Source organism: Vicugna pacos, chromosome 32 (genome assembly GCF_048564905.1).
Source record: "Vicugna pacos chromosome 32, VicPac4, whole genome shotgun sequence".
NCBI lineage: Eukaryota > Metazoa > Chordata > Mammalia > Artiodactyla > Camelidae > Vicugna > Vicugna pacos.
In genome coordinates this window covers 10,000,743-10,020,112 of record NC_133018.1, presented here as the reverse complement: position 1 = coordinate 10,020,112, position 19,370 = coordinate 10,000,743, and the positions used below count along the sequence as shown (strand labels likewise).

The 19,370-nt window shown below is 50.9% G+C and overlaps 1 protein-coding gene and 1 pseudogene across 2 annotated transcripts in view; one reads left to right on the top strand and one right to left on the bottom strand.

Annotated features, from left to right (window-relative positions):
- Window positions 1-2,596: 2,596 nt before the first annotated feature.
- The window catches only part of SSH1 (slingshot protein phosphatase 1), a 58,436-nt gene continuing 41,662 nt past the window's right edge, over window positions 2,597-19,370 (top strand). Inside the window, exons 1-2 of the mRNA XM_072953630.1 lie at window positions 2,597-2,815; window positions 7,384-7,424. Coding sequence (XP_072809731.1) covers window positions 2,750-2,815; window positions 7,384-7,424 — 107 coding nt within the window. The 5' untranslated portion in view covers window positions 2,597-2,749. The remainder of the gene's footprint in view (window positions 2,816-7,383; window positions 7,425-19,370) is intronic.
- LOC102533181 (transmembrane protein 126A pseudogene) lies at window positions 7,825-8,450 on the bottom strand (annotated as a pseudogene). Its single transcript, XR_001459055.3, has one exon. The product of XR_001459055.3 is annotated as a transmembrane protein 126A pseudogene (transcript).

Below are 19,370 nucleotides of genomic sequence, written 5' to 3'. Positions count from 1 at the left end.
GGTGCAGATTTCTTGATGAATTGGAGAGGACCAGTAAGGAGGCCTTGGCATTTGCACAGGGAGCGGTTCTCAAACTGCAGTCCCCAGACCTGGACCATCAGCGTCACTAGGGCCTGATTAGAAATGCAAAATTTCTAGCCTCCTTGAAAACTGCGAGAATCAGAAACTCTGGAGGATGGGCCTTCAAGTCTGCGTTGACTCCAGGGGATTCTCAAACCTTACATTTGAGAACCACCAGCCTAAGGTTCTCGACCCTAAAACCCCACACCCCTTCTGCAGCTAGCTTGTGATGATGACTTCACTAACTGGCAACAAATACATAGATAATAAAGGTGACCTCCAAGCATAATCTGAGAAAAAACCAAAATCTTTAGTGTCCTAACATACAAGAAGAATTCACCACGATGAAACAAACATCCATTTCATTATGTAAAACCTTGGGCACAGCTCCCCTGGAGGACACAGGGAAGTCTCAGAAGCGTGTCTCGTTTTTTGTTTTTTTTTGTTTTTAAATTTAAGTATGGTTGATTTACAATGTTGTGTTGAAGTGTGTCTGTTTTTTTTAAATTGTTTTGACTATTCTAGGTCCTTTGTGTTTCTATATGTATTTTATTTTTATTTTTAAAAATTTATTTACTTAGTTATTTATCCCTTAGCAGAGGCACTGGGGATTGAACCCAGGACCTCATGCACACTGCCAACCACGTGCTCTACCAAGGAGCTATACCCTCTACCTTCTGTATGTCTGTTCTTAATAAATGAGTTCAGCTTTGACAAGTAAGATATTCACTAGTCAGCGAATATTGCCCGTAATTTTGTCTTATACTTGACAGTTTAAAATAAGTGCTGAATAAATAAGTACAACAGTCTGTCCACCACGAGCCCAGCTATAGATGCCGGCATGTTGGGTTGACTTCTCCAGTATTACGAGTAGTGTTTCCCTCTATAAGCCCTTTTTCCCAAATGATGAACAACTCCTGACAAAGTTCTCACACAATACAAAGTATATTCATCACTCTATTTGAACATAGTTGCATTTCTGAAAATTCAGCAGAAAAAGACTTTATGTTGATATGTAAAAATGGAGTTAGGTTCTGGCTTCAGATAATTATGAACGTTTTTTTCACCCACACAGGAGTCTGGTGGAAATGGAGCAATTTTTCTTGGGGGTGGGGGGAAGGGGCACTGTCCAGTGCATTGCAGGATTTTTAGCATTCCTGGCTTCTGTCCTCTAAATCCCCAAAACGCCAATAGCTCTCCCCTCCTCATCTGCATGAGAACCAAAAATATTCCCACAAATTAAAAAAACAAAACCCAAACTCTACAACACTCCGTAACACTCCATAGGGGCTGTGGTGGCCCCATTGAGAACCACCTTTGAGATGAAGGATGCTGACGGAATATGCAGATGGTCCCAGTCCCTGGATCTGGGGTAAGGGGGAGGGATCCAGGAGGCTGCCTAGGTTGCTGGTTGGACAGTAAGATGGATAGTGGAGCCCTTGGCTAAGATGGGGAGCAGGGCTGGACCAGTAAATCTGTGGATGCTTGTACAATGAGAGTGTGGCGACAGAGGTGAGGGAGGGGATCTGGATGAAAGTGAAGATTTCCATTAGGGAGTCAAGCCAGTACCACCTTCTTAGTATCTTACTCCAGGTCCCTCTCTCCATACCCATATCGGTCACCTCCCCCCAGGACGACAGCAGCAGCCGGTGCCTGGTCTCCCTTCACCCCTCTACCCCGTCGTCCATTCTCCAGGCGGCAGCCAGAGATTTCTAGAGGGCACTCCGACTCTCACCACTTTCCCTCTCCTCCCTCTCTAGGATCCGGTTTCTGACGGACAACCTCCCCAGCCAGTTTCCGGGCCTTTGTGCAGGCCCTCCCCCACCCCCTCTCTAGAGCAGTATCCTCTCCCTTCACCCGTTAATCTTGCTCATCCGTTAGTCCTCAGAGCAAATGCCCCTTTTTCTAAGAAGCGCTCCTTGACTTCCCAAGGAGTTGGCTGGATTTCTGGACGCAAATAAGAAATTCATTTTAAAAAACTGGCATCATACTTCTTAAAATGTGCCTGGTAATTTGATTCACCTCTATGGAATCCCTGAAAAGAGGGCCTAATCTGTGTTGCTCTCTGTTGGATACTCCATGCCTGGCACTTAGTAGGTCCTCAATAAATATTTCATAAAGAATGAATGAAGGAAGGAATTTGTGCAGACTGCCTGTTGGGGTTCAGGGCGCAGGGACCAGGAGGTTTTTATTTCCCGGTCCCTGTGCCTCCCCGCCCGGCGCATTCCAGGCGGCAGGGCCTCCGGGTCTCAGTTTCCCCTCCCGCGCAGGGGTTGAGCCTCCGGGACCAACTCACTAGCCAGCGCACGCGCTCCCGGTCCCTAGGCTGGAGGGTCGGGGGCGCGGGCTGGGCGCCGGGAGCCGAGCGCGCGCACCGGGCGCGCGGGGGACGTGACTGGCCGGCCCGGGCTTCCCGCGCCGCGCACGCGCGCCGCCCCTCGCCCCGCCCCGGCCGCTCCCCCCTCCGCGCCCCCCTCTCCCCGCGCTCAGGCCCGGCGCGCGCCGGCGCGGGAGGCGGGGGGCGGGGGCGGCGGCGGACGCCGAGGGGGAGGGGCGGGCCCGGCCCGGCTCGGCCCGGCCGCCCGCGCGCGGCTCCTGGAGCGCCCCGGGCCCGGCCCGGGCGGCAGTGGCGGCGGCGGCTCTCGTCCGAGGCCTCGGTGGCGCCCGTGCGCTGCGCCGCGCCGCAGCCATGGCCCTGGTGACCCTGCAGCGCTCGCCCACGCCCAGCGCCGCCTCCTCCGCCAGCAACAGCGAGGTGAGCCCCGGGCCCGCGGCCCCGGCCCGGCCCAGCCGCCGCCGCCGCCGCCGCCGCTCCAGGCCTGGGCCGCGAGTGCGGGGCGCTGGGCGCCGGGGCAGCTTCCAGGGGTCCCTGCTCTGCGGGGTTCCCGCTGGACGACCCCGCCTGGGCAGCCGGCCTGGGGTGACTGTGCAGGAGGCTGTGTGCGGGTGTGAGGGGGTGTGACCCCCGTGTGGGGGTGACTGCATGAGGCTGTGTGTGTGTGACAGGGACCCCCGTCGGGGCGGGGTGACTGTGCGGGATACTGGATGTGGGATCCGGACTCCTGATTGGGTGACTGTGTGTGAGATGCCGGTTCTGAGATTCGTGCCCCTGTGGCTGCTCTAGGCCCTTCCCCTGTGTGCTGGGCTGTGTGTGTGCTGGGCTGTGTGCCTGTCCCTGTGTGTGACTCTGTGGCCTGTTTGCTGGGAACCGTGCCTGAGTGATGCTGTGGGAGAGACTTCCGGGGTGCCCCTGTGAATGTGTGAGATTGTTCCCCCAACCGCATGCCCCTGGAGTTCTGGCTCTGGGCATGAGTGGCTGTGCCTCTCAGGGGTCCATGTCAGTGTGTGACAGTGGCCGAATGAGCTCAGACTCAGCCCCTGTGACTGTGTGTCTTACATGTGCAGCTGAGTCTAGGTTTTTCCTTTTTGTGCTGTAGTTCCCGGCCGCATGTTTATGTGTATCTGGCTGTGTGCCTGAGGTCGATTCTAGGGTTTCTGCCGTTGCACGAATGCTTTCTGGTGCGGAGAGTGCCTCCATGCGGGTTTCTGTGGGTCTGCGTGCGACCTGGCCTGTGTGGGGCCGGCTCCTCTGTGCTCTTGGGTCGACTGGGGAATTGGTCCTCCAAGTGCACAGTTGGGCTGGACTGCGCTAGGCTGGGCCTGAGGCCTCTGAGCACCGGTTAAGGCCTCTGGTCTAAACTCACATGCATGGCCAGGCCGAGTGTTGACCTGCAGACGCAGCAGCTGGAGGAGGAAATGGGGAACTGTTTAGAGAAGGGAAAGGAGGTTGGAGGAGGGGCCCTGCAGACCCAGGAAGTGGTCCCGCCAGCATCAGGGCAGTTCAAGCCCCTTCTCCTTGGAGGAAGTTAAGTGATAACACGGAGAGGTTTGTGTGTGTCTGGGGGAGAGGAGGACCTGTCTGGGGTTTAGCAGCCCTGTCTGTCCTGCCGGCTCCTGGCGGGGCAGCTCGTGGGCCTGTTTTGCTGGGACTGGCAGGAACATTCTCCGAGTGGCTGCAAGGTTGAACCTCACAACCCCTTCCTCTCCAGGAGAGGCTGTTAATGAGTTACCTTGCCTACAAATGGAAGATTCCAACAGCCTGTCCTCTGCATGGTGGCCAGCAGCCTGCAGCTGGGAAGTTAGGCTGCAGTAGCTTCTCCTCCCCCCAGAAATATCTCTTCTCCCACATCATTCCTACTCTACTGCCTTGCAGTTTACAGAGTACTTCCCTGCGCTTAATCTCATGGTCCTTTCTCAGAAATGATGTAAGGTGAGTGAAAAGTTCAGCTGCAGGAAGGGGTTAGACAGAGAGCCTCTCAGCCTAGGTCTCTGATTCTAAACCCCACCCGTTGCCTCCGTTACCTTACACCTGATCTATTCCTGCCTTAGACACATCGTAAAATTTTATTTTGTTATTTTATTTTTTAGCTGAGAGATAATTCACATCCCATACATCCACCGTTTTAAAGTACGCAGCTCAGTGGGTTTTAGGATGTGCACAAAGTTGGGCAGTCGTCACCGTGAATTCCAGAACATTTTCATCACCCCAAAAAGAAACCTCACCCCTTAGCCATCCATCACCCACAGCCTCCCTCCCACCCATCCCTGCCCTGCTCTCACCAACTCTAGGCAACCACTAATGTGCTTTCTGTCTCTATGGGTTTGCCTGTTCTGGGCATTTCATATAGGTGGAATCAGACACTGTGTGGCCTTTCGTGTCAGGCTTATTTCACTCAGCATCATGTTTCCAAGGCCCAGCTGTGTTGTGGCACGTGTTAGTACTTCATTCCCTTTTATGGCCGAGTAATATTCCACTCTATGGATTTTTTTTGGGGGGGGGAGGTGACATTGGGGTTGTTTCCACTGGACACATTTTAAATTATTATATAAAGTATTATTTTCACCAGGTGCCAGTGACCTGCTACATACAGAATAAAACTCAACCAGCTTTTATTTGACCCGAGTAAGTCAGCAGCATTAGTGGTCCAGGGAATGAGCGGAGGCTGGGATGTTCCTGAGAAGGTGGGGCTTTCTTCCAGGTGGGGTGAGGCATGAAGATGCAAGAAAGAACGGAGAGGGCAGGTGTGTGCACACAGTCGGGAAACGTGGGCCAGGCCGGCTCTGCCTCTGGTCTCGCCTTCCTCGGGTTGCTTCTCTCTGGGGCTCAGCTCCTCCGAAAGGGCTGGCTTCCCTCTTACGTGTGTTCTTGGGCATCTGTAGCTTTCTTCTCTGGAATCACTGACCTTCCATTGCCCTTCATCCTGAGACTCTCTGTGAGCAAGGATTAAATGGTTTTGAAGTCTGTATCCTCAGCTCACTTCCTCACTCCTTAAAATGTGTCCCCTTCATTGAGTCAGAGACACTCAGCCTAACTTCCCAGCTGCAGGCTGCTGGCCACCATGCAGAGGACAGGCTGTTGGAATCTTCCATTTGTAGGCAAGGTAACTCATTAACAGCCTCTCCTGGAGAGGAAGGGGTTGTGAGGTTCAACCTTGCAGCCACTTGGAGAATGTTTCTGCCAGTCCCAGCAAAACAGGGCATTTCTTTTCCTTTCCCAGCCCGTGGTCCTGCTGTACCGCTTGGGCAGTTGAGGGAAGTCACAGCCTGACCTGCCCAACAGTGCTTCCCTCCCTTTTAATTTTGAACACCTCCCCACCCCTCCATTCTAAATTATTTCATTTAGGTCGTTTTACTGTTCGCCTATCGCATTCTTTTGTGAGAACAGGCAGAGAGCCCAAGAACAGATAAATCAATAACTTTCAGGAATGGGTTGTAACTGATTTTTGACAAGCGTTCGAGGTGACTCATTTTTGTGGGCAGCCCTCAGTCCCTTTTGGGGGGTTTGGATCAGGGTTTCTTAACCTCAGCATTGCTGACATGGGGGCCAGCAAGTCCTCTGTTGTGGGGGTCCTGTCTTGAGTCTTGGAGGAGGTAGAGCTGCACTCTGACCTCTGCGCACTGGATGCCGGGAGCACCCTCCCAACATCGCCTGGTTCCTGTGGTTGAGCGAGTTGTACTGTGTGTGTTTCACGTTGGGACCGAAGCCGGGGGCCCTGTGGTCAGCAGAGCCTTCCCTGGTTTTTCCACTTCTCCTTCAGCGTGGGTTAGGGAGCGTGAGAACTGTCTGATTATTCCCCACTGTCTGCCTCTGCACAGTATGATGCCCACGTTATCTTTCTACAGCACAGGAATTCCAGGACCCTCTGCTGGACGCAATCCTTGGTGAAGTTAACACTCTGGCGAGTGTCCCTGCTGCCCAGACCCCTCCCTGCATTATCTCCGTACCCTCTACCCCCCACCCCCCACCAACCTCCGGCTTCTGTCTGGTTTCTGTCCTCAGTCAGCCTTATATCTCTCCCAGCTGTCACTGCTTTCCAGGTTTCCCATTCAGTGGGCTCCTCCGTGGAACGTACCAAACATGCCAAATCCCATCCATGTGTAGTTTTTTTTTTTGGAGAGGGTGGAGTTTGGAGGGCTGTTTTCTTCTCATTTGAGTTTTCTCCGTGAAAAATAAAATTGCAGTCAGAGCTTAAATCATGGTAACTTTTGGAGTAACCCTTTGGCCTTGTAACTTTTGGAAAATATTAAATGTCCCTTTCTTTCATGTATATAAATAAACCAATAGCCTCAAAAATTTTATATTAAACTTTTTTTTAAAAATGGAGGTCCTGGGGATTGAACTCAGGACCTTGTGTGTGCTGGGCATGCACTCTACCACTGAGCTATACCCTCCCCTCCTCTATTAAAGTTTTAAGCCTTTCTGAGTATCATCAAGAGCTTTCGAGACCCACAGACACCCTGATCCTGGCCACCTTCCATTATCAAAAGAATGGTGGGGTTTTTTGTTTTTTGTTTTTTTAAACTTGCGTGTTGTGGCTTAAAGCAGTGTTGATCACTCAGCTGTTGCTGAGCTTGAAAGAGGAAACAGACTCTCTTAAGACGTTGCCCCCCCCCCCCCCGAAAAAAAAGGGAAACTGGATAAGCTCCAAAGCAACCTTGGAAATTAGAAAACTCGGGGCTGAACGAGCCTGTGGAGTGACAGTGCCAGGTAGGAACACCCTGTTAACAGGCATCGATCTGCAATTCTGGGGAAAATGTGTGGGGCAACATCAGGAAACCTGAATATTCCTCCAAGGAAATTACTCAAAGGAACAGCAGAGCAGGCCTGGGAAGGAATGGGTGCGGCTTTTTAGAAGGAGCCAGGTTTCCTGGACATCTGTATCTTTTTTCAGACACCAGAGCAGAAAATGTGAGCCTTGTGTCTGAGGCTTGTTGATAGCGGTGTCTGAGCTGTGACATCCTTTCTCTCTTCTTTCTCTGCAGTTGGAGGCTGGCAGCGATGAGGAACGCAAGTTAAACCTCAGGTAAGCAGACAGAGAGTTCATTCTGAAGTCTTTCTCCCAAGCAGGTAAGAAATACTCTTGTTCCTTTCCTAAAGGGAGAAACCTCGAGAAAGAGAACACCGGCTTTTTAGTAGGGCCTTCAAAATGGTACAGAACACAGAGACAAAAAGAACAGCTTTAAAAATGATACAAACCTTTAACCATAAGCAGCTTTGCTAACATTATGCAATGTTTAGACAAGAAGGAAAATCATTGCCAGTATTCCAACCACCCTGGCTTTACCGTGATGAGTATGTTGGCATCCTTCCTTCCAGATTTTACCTCTGCTTAAAAAAAAAAATCATTATAATTGGCTATCACTTTCCCATCCTGCAGTAAGCACACTGCTGATTTGAAACATTCACCCCCCCTTTTTTTTTTAACAATTTTATTTTTGTGTATGCATTTGCTTAACAATCACTGAATTTCTAGGCCAGGTTCAGGTAACTGAAGAGCCTTTATAAGTACTTTATATTGTCTAGACCCAAGATATGCTGCAAACCCAGTCTGGAGCAAAATGGGAAATAACATCTTTCTAAAGACAGGCTTAGAAATTCTAACCCAGTAATTTAAGATGTTTCCTTTCTCTGGTAGCAGGACTGAGTTATACCTGGCTGCTAGGCCACCATTCACAGGTATAGCCAAGAAAGCAGGGTACAGACCACCAAAAATAAGACCAACCAATCCACCTCGTATGATGGTACAAGTTTCACATTGCAGATCACCTGTATTCAAAGGTAAACTTACAAAACCTTTGTAAGATATGTGTGCTGTCGAAAATGGGATCACTGCCATTGGTAATCCAGCGGCTACATGAGCCTGTGTCACATGTAAGATGCGTCGAAAAAGACTATTTGCTATTAGGCCACAGAGAGCAGCATTAAGTCCAAAATATATTGATCCATTTTCAAGCAGATTCCTGTCTGCTTCTGGAAGTTGGTTAATTTTTCTGGTTATGATATCAATTAAGTTTTCCTTGATAGTATCATCTGGTTCATGGCCTTCCATCTTGAGCCTTAAATTAAAAGATCATTTTTCAATAATGTGGATCTTAACACTCTGCTCCCAGCCGTCGCTGCCTCCTCGGTCTTCCTCCGCCACACGGGGGCTCACTCCAACCTTTGCTCCCTTTTTGTTAATTCAGGGGGTGTGTGTGTGTGTGCATGCGTGCGCGTGCTGGTGAGAAATCTTTAGGTGTGCTCATCTGAAAGGCTCCCCTAGTTGTCCTCAGTTACTGTACTCACAAGCAGGTGCATTTTTATTTGCCAAAAATTAGGTGTTTTGTTGGTTTACAGAAGATTTAGCCCTTCATTGGATAATGTATTCTTCTGCACCAGGAAGCCAGTCTCAAACTCTGACTCTTGGAGTTTAAAAAAGTAAACAGAATTTCAAAGGTGCAGTTTTTTGTTTTTTTTTTTTAATGTCTGCTTCATCTTGGGAGGTTTGAGGAAAATTAACTGGAAAAGGAAACAGGTGTTGAGAAACTGGGGTCATTACCAAGAGCAGGGTGTTCTCCTGGTTCCACTCACATGCAGAAGCGGTGCGCCTCTGCCTCACCCATCTTTGAAGTTGTCTGTGTGTTTGAGGGAAGGGAGGGAGAACAGCCACTTTTATCGTGGCACCGTTATTTCCAAAGCTCACGTGTGTCGGGAAATAACAGCCTGCGGAAGTCAAAGAGATGTCTTCTTACGGTTGCCGGGGCTTTGTTTTCACGGTTTGCTGGAGGGAAGACCAGTGGCAGTGGCACGTGTACTGGTCAACCCTGGGGGTTTTGGTTGCTCAGGGTTCCAAGGCTGGAATCAACCAGACTCCCAAGTGGGGGCAGTAATGGGCCGTGTTGTAGATGAGTTTGGCCCTCCAGGTGGAGGCAGGGAGGGGGAGAAGTGGAGGCCGGTTCTTGGAGACTGTTGGGGTAGGGAGGAGAGCTGGGAGGACGGCTTGCTGACAGCCTTGGCGGTTGGGGGGGGGGGTCGTCCCTGCGCCCTGAGCTTCTCTCCAGCCCTTACCAGAAGTTGGACTGTCTTCTCCCCCTCAAGCTCATCCCTTTCTTTCGGGGCTCTTGCCTGAGAGGTAGTATTTAGTTCTTTCTTAGCTAGTCTTTGGGGCAAAGAACTATGTTTTGTTTTGTTTTTTTCCAATTGCCCTTCCTTGGCTGACAGCATAGTGTTTTGAATTGTTTCCATTAATAAAGAACTTACAAATAGCAGTACTAGGAAAATGTGTATGTGCTGCTGGCCAGTCAAAGGCCCCTTTCTCTGCACAGTTTGGCGCTGGAGAGGACCTTACAGAGGGAAGGGAAGTGGTGTGGCAGCAGCTTTCTGTGTTGCCAAGTTTAATCCTCACAGCAGCCCTATGAGGGGGTATTCCCCCAGTTCACAGGGGAGGAACGTGAGGCCCAAGGTTGCACTCAAAGCTGAGCCTCGGTGCCCTGTAACGCCTGAGGATATCATGTGACGCCACCTCTCTGGGGACCAGTTGGGTGGTTCAGCTGAAAGCTGTCTTGGACGTACAGGTGTGGGGACTTGCTCAGGTCACCCAGGGAACGGTTAGAGGCAGCACCGGGGCTGGAACCCAGGACCCCTGCTAACCTGTGGCAGTGCCTTGCCTCCCAGGACGTCATACCACCCTGATGGACCACCGTGTGTCCCATCCCTCCCAGCAGGTCCACAGCGCCACCATGAACCCCGAGAGACCCAGGCTGGAGTCAAGGATCTGGGCTCATCCTTGCAGGCACCCTTTTCATTGAATCACCTTGATGTCCACTCCTTGTTTTAGGCAGAGGACACCAGCCTGCTTTCCAACCTACTCACCAAACAGCACAGGTTCTGGTATCCTGGTTTAAGCGTTGACTGAAACTCATTCACTTCCACATGTAGATTTCCATTTTCAGCCCTGTGCTTTCTGAGTATCTCCAAGAGAGAAAATGTGTGGAAGGGTCGGTCTTTTGTTTTTCTTTCTTTCTTTCTTTCTTTTTTTTTTTTTTTTGCTCCTCTGAGGGGAAGGAGAGTTGGGGAGAGGAGATTTCTCCTTCCTTCATGTTGATCCTGAAGATACATGGACCTGATTCAGGTGCTGGGGAGGGAGAAGAAGTGGGGCCAGCAGGCTGTTCGTCTCTCCTCTTCTCGCCCCTCTGTTTACCCTATATTGATAGTTTCATCTTTTGGGTCCTCTGAGAAGTTATCTTGGACTCACTCGGAGTCAGTAAATTGCTGTGTCTGTGGAATGGATCATTTTAAATTGAAGTATAGTTGATTTACAATGTTTTGTTAGTTTCAGGTGTACAGCATTTTGATCCAGTTATATATATATGTGCTTTTCCATATTCTTTATCAATATAGGTTATTACAAGATACTGAATATAGTTCGCTGTGCTAAGCAGTGGGACCTTGTCGTCTTCCTGTGAATCGGATCTTCTGTCTCACCTGTGCTCTTCCCCCCTGGTGCCCCCTGGTGGCATCATCCATCAGGTCCTTGTACCTCCCCTGTTCCACTGAGGGGCCACCCATCAACCCTTCCCTCTGTGCCCACTGTCAGGGACACCAGTCTGGAAGTGCCCCATGCTTCTACCTCCCGGTCCCCACGCTCTTTCCTCCTTCACCCTTGTTGCTGGCCTTGCCTCGCACACACGTGCTGTTTTTCAGTCCCATCCCCTGCTCCCTAACCATCCTGTTTCTCTAAGCCAGTTCCTTGTCCAGTTGGCTGCAGTCCTCACGGCCAGCTCAGCGTGCTCCCACCCCAAACCTTTGTGGCTTCCCTCTCCTCGGCAGGTGGCTCTCGGTCTCTCTGTGTGCCGGGTGCCCTGCCACCCACCGCCTTCCTTGGCAGGTCCCTGTGCTCTTGTCCCTAACTGATAGGGTCTTAGTTCTCTGCCTGCACGCAGCACTTCCGCAGTTTAAACGTATTGACTTTGCTTTGATTCTGCATTTAATTGCATTCGTGGTGAGAGAAAGAGCAAGGCGTAGAGGAAAGACGTGGGATGTGGAGTCAGGCAGATGTAGGTTGGAAAACTGGCTCCTGCCCTGGTAGCTGGGTTCTTTTACTTCTGGGCGTTACTGTGCCTCCGTGGGTCTCCGTTGTTCTGTCTGTAAAATGGATAAAACTGGAGCCTTTCAGGGTTGGCACGCAGGTTGTGGGGACTCCTTGCACAGAACCAGGTTCACGATGGGCTACGCTTGGTCTTCAGAAGAGGGGGTTCCTATTAGTGTTGGTTTTGTAGCCCAGGAGTAGAGGGTCTGGCTCCCTGCAGGTGCTGCATCTAGTGCGTCGGGCTGGACCAGCCCTGGGGGGACCACTCCCGTGGATGCCCTGTGAAGTGGACCAGCCTGCATCCTCTATCTGGCGACATCCCTGTAAGATGTAAATAGGAATGCATCCTTTGCAGACTCAGTGCTATAATCCAGATGGTTTCTCTGAAGGCCTTCTGGGAGACGTCTTGAGAACTGATCGCCGCCTGCCCAGAGGGAGTGGTGCAGAGCAATGTAGATCAGTCCTCACTCCCTCTCCCCTGCTCTCCGGGAGTGCAGACTGCAGCAGTCCCCTTTGGGAAGCCGTGCTGTTCAGACTGTGGGAATCGGTAAGCAGATGGCCCCACTGGCAGCGGCTCCTGGCTCCCTTGCTGTCCTGGGAGCCGCCTCAGTCTGGCATGAGACATTAAGTGGTTGTGTGCCAGGCAGATCCCTGGGGAAAGAATATGGTTGCGTTGCTTCCAGAGTGTGACTCAGGAGTGAATATTTTGTTTTGGTTTTTTTTTTATCCAGTGTTTCCAAGTCAAGCACGTGAAAATGTTCATTAGTGTTCTTTTAATTTCTTTGCTTGCCTACCCAAGCAGCAGGATTTTGTCTTCTCTGTTATCTGGTTTCCATGGTAAACTGTGGACTTATCCCTCTGCCTTTCCCTCTACCTTCCCTCTGCCTTCGGGTCTTGACCTAGAATTTCCTAGACCCGATCTCCAGATAACCTTCTGAAATGTGCTTGTGACTTCTTTCCTTCTCGACAGCGTCAGGGTGGAGTGGGGGTTGGTGTGCCCTTACTCTGCAGACCACACTTTCCCAACTCCATTCAGAACCCCTTCTTCACCCTTAGGGGTTCTTCTCTGCCTTTCTTTCCAGTTTCTTAGCCTACACTTGACGATTCCTTTTGAGAGTCTGTCCGGTTAAGTCCAGCCAAGAGATGTCGAGCGCCTGCCACATCAGGCTGTGTGCAGCAGCCTGCTGTGTCAGTTACCTACTGCTGCGTAACAAGCTACCACAAGCTCAGTGGTCCAAAACAATACACAGTTGTTACCTTGCAGCTCCTGTGGGCCAGGAATCCAACACAGTTGAGCTGGGTCCTCTGCTGGGGGTCTCTTGTGACTGCAGTCAAGGTGTTGGCCTGGGGTGGGGTCTCATCAGCGGCATGGGCCCTCGTCCAAGCTCACACTGGTTCTTGGCAGAGTGCACTGTCTTGCAGCTGAGAAGCCGTGGCTGGCAACTTGCTTCTTTGAGGCCAACAGGAGAATCTGCTGCTACAGACAGTCTTGTGACTGAATGCCGTCAGGGAAGGGATATCCTCCCCTTTGCCTCAGGGTATAACCTAATGAAGGGAGCACCTCTCCCATCTGGTTCTCGGGCCCCCCATACTCAGTATAGGGGGCTCACCCAGGGCACCTGTACCAGGGGCCGGGGTCTTGGGCCATCTCACCATCTGCCCACCAGTCTCAGTCCATGTGAGTTCTTGAGATGCCCCACTCTAAAGCAGAGAAAACAGCAAACGAGTAGGGTTCCGTTTGGTGTTACAGACATGTCTGATGTAGAGGTGATGCCGGCTGGAGGGGTGTTGGGCCCTGTGAGAAGAGGCCAGGAGCCCCAGGAGCCTGCAGACGTGGCCAAAGACCGTCCATTCGCTCCGCTCGGCACCCGCATACTCGTCCACACCCGGAGGCTTGGCGTCTCTTGCGTTCGTCCCCATGTTGCATATTTGGCCTCTGAAATTTCACCTCTGTTGACCCGTAGACCTTTTCTTCCCGTGAGTTTGGCCTTGGGGACGGGTAGGTCTGGGTTTCGCTTCCACTTCTGTCGCCTGTCGCCTCACCTGGCTGTCACGTGGCCTTGGACAGACCTCACTTTCCAACAGCCAAAATTATCTACGGCTGACAGTGTCGCTGTCGGAGTTAAACGTGATCTCTTCGCAAGTGCCCCGCTGGTACCTCCTTCAGCTCACTTCCCTGTAGCCGCTTCTCCCAATTCTTTCTCTTTTTTCCCCCACAGGCGTTTGTCTCTCCTTAGTATTTCCCTTGGGCTTGGGACTTTTTTGTAGTATTTACTGAAGTACATAAATGATCCCCACTAGGAGGACCAGCTGTATACTTTGTGGAACTCAGTGCAAAATGAAAATAGTGCAGCCCGTTTTTATAGAGACATCTGCTGACGGGCACTGAGGTTGCTTCCATGTCTTGGCCATTGTGAATAGTGCTGCGGTGAACACTGGGGTGCACGTGTCTTTTCAAATTAGAGTCTCCTCCCGTCTAGGCCCAGGGGTGGGATTGCTGTGTGGCATGTGGTCATACGGTAGTTCGATTTTTAGTTTTTTGAGGAACCTCCAGACTGTCCTCCGTAGTGGCTGCACCGAATTACCTTCCCGCCAGCAGGGTAGGCGGGTCCCCCTTTCTCCACACCCTCTCCAGCATGTATTATTTGTAGATGTCTTGATGATGGCCGTTCTGATTGGTGTGAGGTGATACCTCATTATAGTTTGGATTTGCATTTCTCTGAGAATTAGCGATGTTGAGCATCTTTTCGTGTGCCTGTTGGCCATCTGTATGTCTTCTTTGGAGGGATGTCTATTTAGGTCTTCTGTCCATTTTTTGATTGGTTGTTTTTTGTTGTTGCTATTGTTACTGAGTTGTATGAACTGTCTGTATATTTTGGAGATTAACTCCTTGTCGGTCACATGACTTGCAGATACGTTCTCCCAGTCCATAGGTTGTCTTTCATTTTGTTTATGGTTTCCTTTGCTGTGCAGAAGCTTGTAAGTTTGATTAGATCCCATTTGATTATTTTTCCTTTTATTTATTCTGCCTTGGGAGATTGACCTAAGAAAATATTATAATTTATGTCAAAGAATGTTTTGCCTATGTTCTTATGGTGTCATGTCTTATATTTAAGTCTTTAAGCTATTTTGAGTTTATTTTTGTGCATGGAGTGAGGGAGTGTTCTAACTTCATTGATTTACATGCTGCTGTCCTGTTTTCCCAGCACCACTTGCTGAAGAGACCATCTTTTCTCCATTGCATATTCTTACCTCCTTTGTCAAAGGTTAATTGACCGTAGGTGTGTAGATTTATTTCTGAGCTCTCTGTTCTGTTCCATTGATCCATATGTCTGGTTTTGTGCCGATACCATGCAGTTTTGATTACTGTAGCTTTGTAGTACTGTCTGAAGTCTGGGAGGTTTATGACTCTGGCTTTGTTCTTTTCCCTCAGGATTGCTTTGGTGATTCTGGGTCTTTTGTGGCTCCACGTAAATTTTGGGATTACTTGTTCTAGTTCTCTGAAAAATGTCATAGGTAATTTGATAGGGCTTGCATTAAATCTGTAGGAATTAGGGTAGTATGGCCATGTTAACAATATCAGTTCTTGTAATCCAAGAGCAGGGGATATCTTTCCATTTCTTCGTAATCACCTTGAGTTTCCTTTATCAGTGTTTTATAGTTACCGTGTAGGTCTTTCACATCCTCGGTTAGGTTTATTCCTAAGTATTTTTTTGACGCAGTTTTAAGTGGGATTGTTTTCTTAACTTTCTCTTTCTGATACATTATTGTTAGTGTAGGAGCCCCTTTTTAAAAAAATAGATTAAGATTTTCAGTGGAGTGTTAACCCAACTCGGGGCCCTTCTGAACACGGGGCCGTGAGCCACTGCCCAGGGTGCCTGCCCATGCTCAGGACAGAGCCTTCCTTCCTGGCCTCTCCCCGCACGGTGCCTGGTGTGCATTGGATGGACCGTCGAGGTCTCATAAACTGAATTTTCCAAGCTCTGTTTCACTTTGAGGAACTCAGTGAAAGGAAGCAAAGGACGGAGAGATTTTTCCTGCGATTTCCCCCTGCAGCTTGGTGGCCCAGGCGCGGTGAGACCACCTCAGTACCCCATCCGAATCTGCTCATGAGCCTGGTCTTTACTGAGTGCTTACCATGTGCCAGGCACCGTTCTAGGAGCCGGGAATGTAGCAGTGAGCAAACGCAGAAACCGCTACCCTTGTGGCTGACAGCCTGCTGGGGAAGGCAAGACCGTAGGACAAGCGGGTACGTTAATAGCATGTGAGCAGGTGCAAAGGACAGAAAGTAAACCAGCGAGCCCCTCGGACAGGCTCTGCTCGATGAGTGGCCTCAGGTGCGTTCTTTTACGTAGTCTGCACAGATCCTGCGAGGATGGCACCAGGTCTGTTCCCATTTCCTGGATGGGAAGACAGGGCCTCTGAGAGGTCCCCGGCCTCGTTCTGCTTCACAGCCGCCTCTGCAGCCCTCCTCCCGGCTCCTCCCGGAGGGCCCGTGGCTTTGCCATCCGCGCTTACGGCCTGAGCCTCAGGGGCCCTGCCGCCGCCGGTGAGCTTTAGGCCAGGCCTGCCTCCTGACCCCCGCACCCCGCTTAGACGGACAGTTGCGCTCGACGCCCCTTCCCACGCACCTGGGGACGACAGTACCAGCTCGTTTACTGGGGGCCTGTGGGTACAGGCAATGGGTTTCGTGCACCTGGGCACGTTTTTGTCATCACCATGACCCTCCAGAGCAGGTGTCTGCCTCATTGTGGAACACTGTCCTTCTGAGGGGCCCGAGCCAGGGTTTAAATGTGGGTCACTGGGACTTAGAAACCTGTGTCCCTTCCTTTCTGCTCCAGTCCTTCCCAGGGGACCTGCGAGCTTGTGTTCAGCTCATCCCTTGCTGTCCCACCCCACCCCACCCCGCACTCCCCTACGGCTTTACCGGCAGCTGGTGCACGAACTTTCAACATCCTGGGGCCGCCATCCTGTTTTGCTATTCCTTTCGGTTTAACTCAGGGATTATTCCTGGCAGTTTGTTGGAACATTTGATTTTAAAATCAGAATATGCCTTCAGGATGAGCTAACTGTTTTTTGTTGGTGTTAGAAAACTCACCCCAGAGCAGGGACATGTGAGGACAGAAGTGAAGAGTTAATTTGATTCTGTTGGAACGTAATTAAACTTATTAAGGTTAACTTAAAATGAATTTTGCTCAGAGTCTAGTAGGTTTCATTAAACTTTCCAAATACCAGTATTTAGACTTCAAAAGATTGCCCCGAGGCCCTGGTCTCATTCTTCCTGTGTACTTAGCACACCAGGGGAGCATGTGTGCACACCAAGAATGCTCGTGCGAGCTCTTTCTTCAAAGGCGACAGTGGTACCCGTGATCACCCTCGTGGTAAGTGGAGCAGAGCTACGGGAGGGGGTCAGAAGCCCAAGTTCTGTCCTGAGATGTGTCATCTGCTGTGCCGCCTTAGATCAGGTCTCTGGGCCCCCACTTCCTTCTTTGTAAAGAGATCGGGTTATGGCTCCCAAATCCAGGAATGAGAGTCCTCACCCCTGTCAGACCAGTTCTGTGTGCATTGTTACTGCTTCTCATCATTCCCTGTAGATCTGTAACAGACTATCCAGAGTTTCTCCCTTATTCTGGTGCAGAGAGCAAGGTCAGACTGTGTGGGGGGCGTCTCGCCGAGTCACCCTGAGATGGCGAGAAGTGGTGTGGCCTCCAAGAGGAAGTGGACCCTCTGCTCAGACCCACTTCCCCTCAGCGAGCGTGGGGCCAGGCACGCTTCGCCCGAGGAGCAGGGCCACACGCAGGGAGCGGCTGTCTAGAAAGAAGGGACTCCCGCCTTGCAAGGTGGTCTTTGGCATATGTTGTGCTGCAGTCAGGTCTTTGGATTCGGACAGCTTGTTAGGACATTCCTAAGGCTAGGAGGACATTCACAGGCCTCTTTCTGCTTTGAGGAAGGCTGCACGAAGAAAACAGGATTAATCAAAATAGGATTAATCAGAGGCAGGAGGAGCCACTTTGAGGATGAGCTGAGTGATTGGGCGGGGTTGGGTAGAGGGCCAGGACTGGAGTCTGGCCTGCGAGGCTCCCACTCTGGGGCGTGGTGAGCACTGGTGATGGTTCGCACGGCAGAGGTGAAATGCTGATGGGAAAACCTGCCCTGCGGCGTGGGGATGAGTCTCAGTGATGCGGGAGACGTCCATGTCAATTACTGAGACCTGCTGGCGGGCTGTGCCTGGACGAGCAGAGCCTCTGGGTCCAATCCATACCGCACGCCATGACTGTGACTGTGACCTCGGGCCAGCCACCTGGCCTCCCCGAACCAGGAAAAGTCCTCCTTGATTCAGGGTGCTTTGGTGAGGCTGAGAGGGAGTCTCATGCCGTGAGTAAGCGTCTGGTCCTCTCCCAGCACACGGCAGGCACTCTTGTTCACGGTGAGGAGCGAGAGTCCCTTCTGCTGCCTTCCTGACCGTCTTCCCCTTTGGAGAGGGATTCCAGACTAGCGACCAAAAGGTCGACCACATGGATCCCAAGGGAAAAAACAGCCAATGCTTGACCTGTTTCCCTCCAAGTTACACTGAGCCTGGTACCAGACTTCTGTCTGGGAAGCACCATGTCTTGTGTGATTTATTTATTTTATTTTACTTTTTACAGATTTTTAAAATATTTTCTTTTTCCTCCCCTTGAATGGCTACTTCTGAAGCTATTTTTAAAAAGACTTTGTTTCAAAGAAGGAAATTCTGGGACTGTGCGTGCTGGGGGCCGCCCTGTGCTAGAGTGATTCCCAGTCAGCCTCGGCACGTCCTTGCCAAGATCACTCAAGGTGCGATTCCCCATGTCGGGACCCAGTAAGAATCCCACAAGGGAGGATTGGTGTGGTTTGGAAAGAGCCAGGCAGGCTGCCGTCTCTGGAAGTCGCTTGTCACTTCCTCCCAAAGGTCCAGGCCCGCTGTTCTGCATGGCGTCTGATCAGGTGAAAGTTGGGAGTGGCTATTTGGGTCTGGAGTGGAGGCCACTGAACCATGTGATGAGAGGGCTCCCCAAGCCCTGCGCACCCCTGTGCAAGTCCCACCACCCGCACGTGGTGGGAGGGAGAAGTGTCCCATGAAGCCACCTGGTAACCGAGGCAGTTTTTTTTAGAGTTACTTGCTTCCGCAATTCAGCCAGTGTAAATTTGGTGCCTCTATCTGTGTTGGGTTCTGGGCGGAATGCTGGGAATTTGGGGGATTCCATGTTAAGTAAAAAAAGAATCCTTACCCTCCAGAGGTAATATGTGCATGCTGTGCCTACCATATAACTCTGTCCAAAAGGGATTTGAAACAGTCTATAAAATTTATAGAAAACAAGAGAATTTAAAATTGGAAAAGTGGGACATGGAGAACATAGGGGAAAATGAGATGAAGTCGGGGAAGGTTTGTATGTCGCATGCATGGCATAGCATTGGTATAGTTGCTGGAGTTTGACTACACATCTGACTTTGGGCTTCCTAGGAGTCAAAGCAAAGAGAGAAACAAGATCAGTTGCTTGATTCATGGTGTCCTTAAAATACTGCCAGGTCGATTCTTCTGAAGAACGGTTTCTGGTAAATGCCTGCGGGTGGGTGTTTTTGAGGAGACCCAGTGTGATGGGTGGACAAGCAGGTTGTCTTAGGTTTGGGCCTGCAGCCCACAGAGGGAGCTGATGCTGTGGCCAATTAACCTGAGTATTTTGTGGTCTTGAGAGGTGAAGTCAGCGGCAGTGCTTGGTGCCAACACTGCCGGCCGCCCCAGCCATTGCAAACAGGATGCTGAGTCACATCCTGCAGGCCTGCCGCATCCTGACTTCGCATGCCTGTCACAATGGGAGGCTCGCCTGGGCAGGTCGGCCCCCTGCTTTTCCAAAACTGTGGTCTCAGAGCAGGAAAATGCTA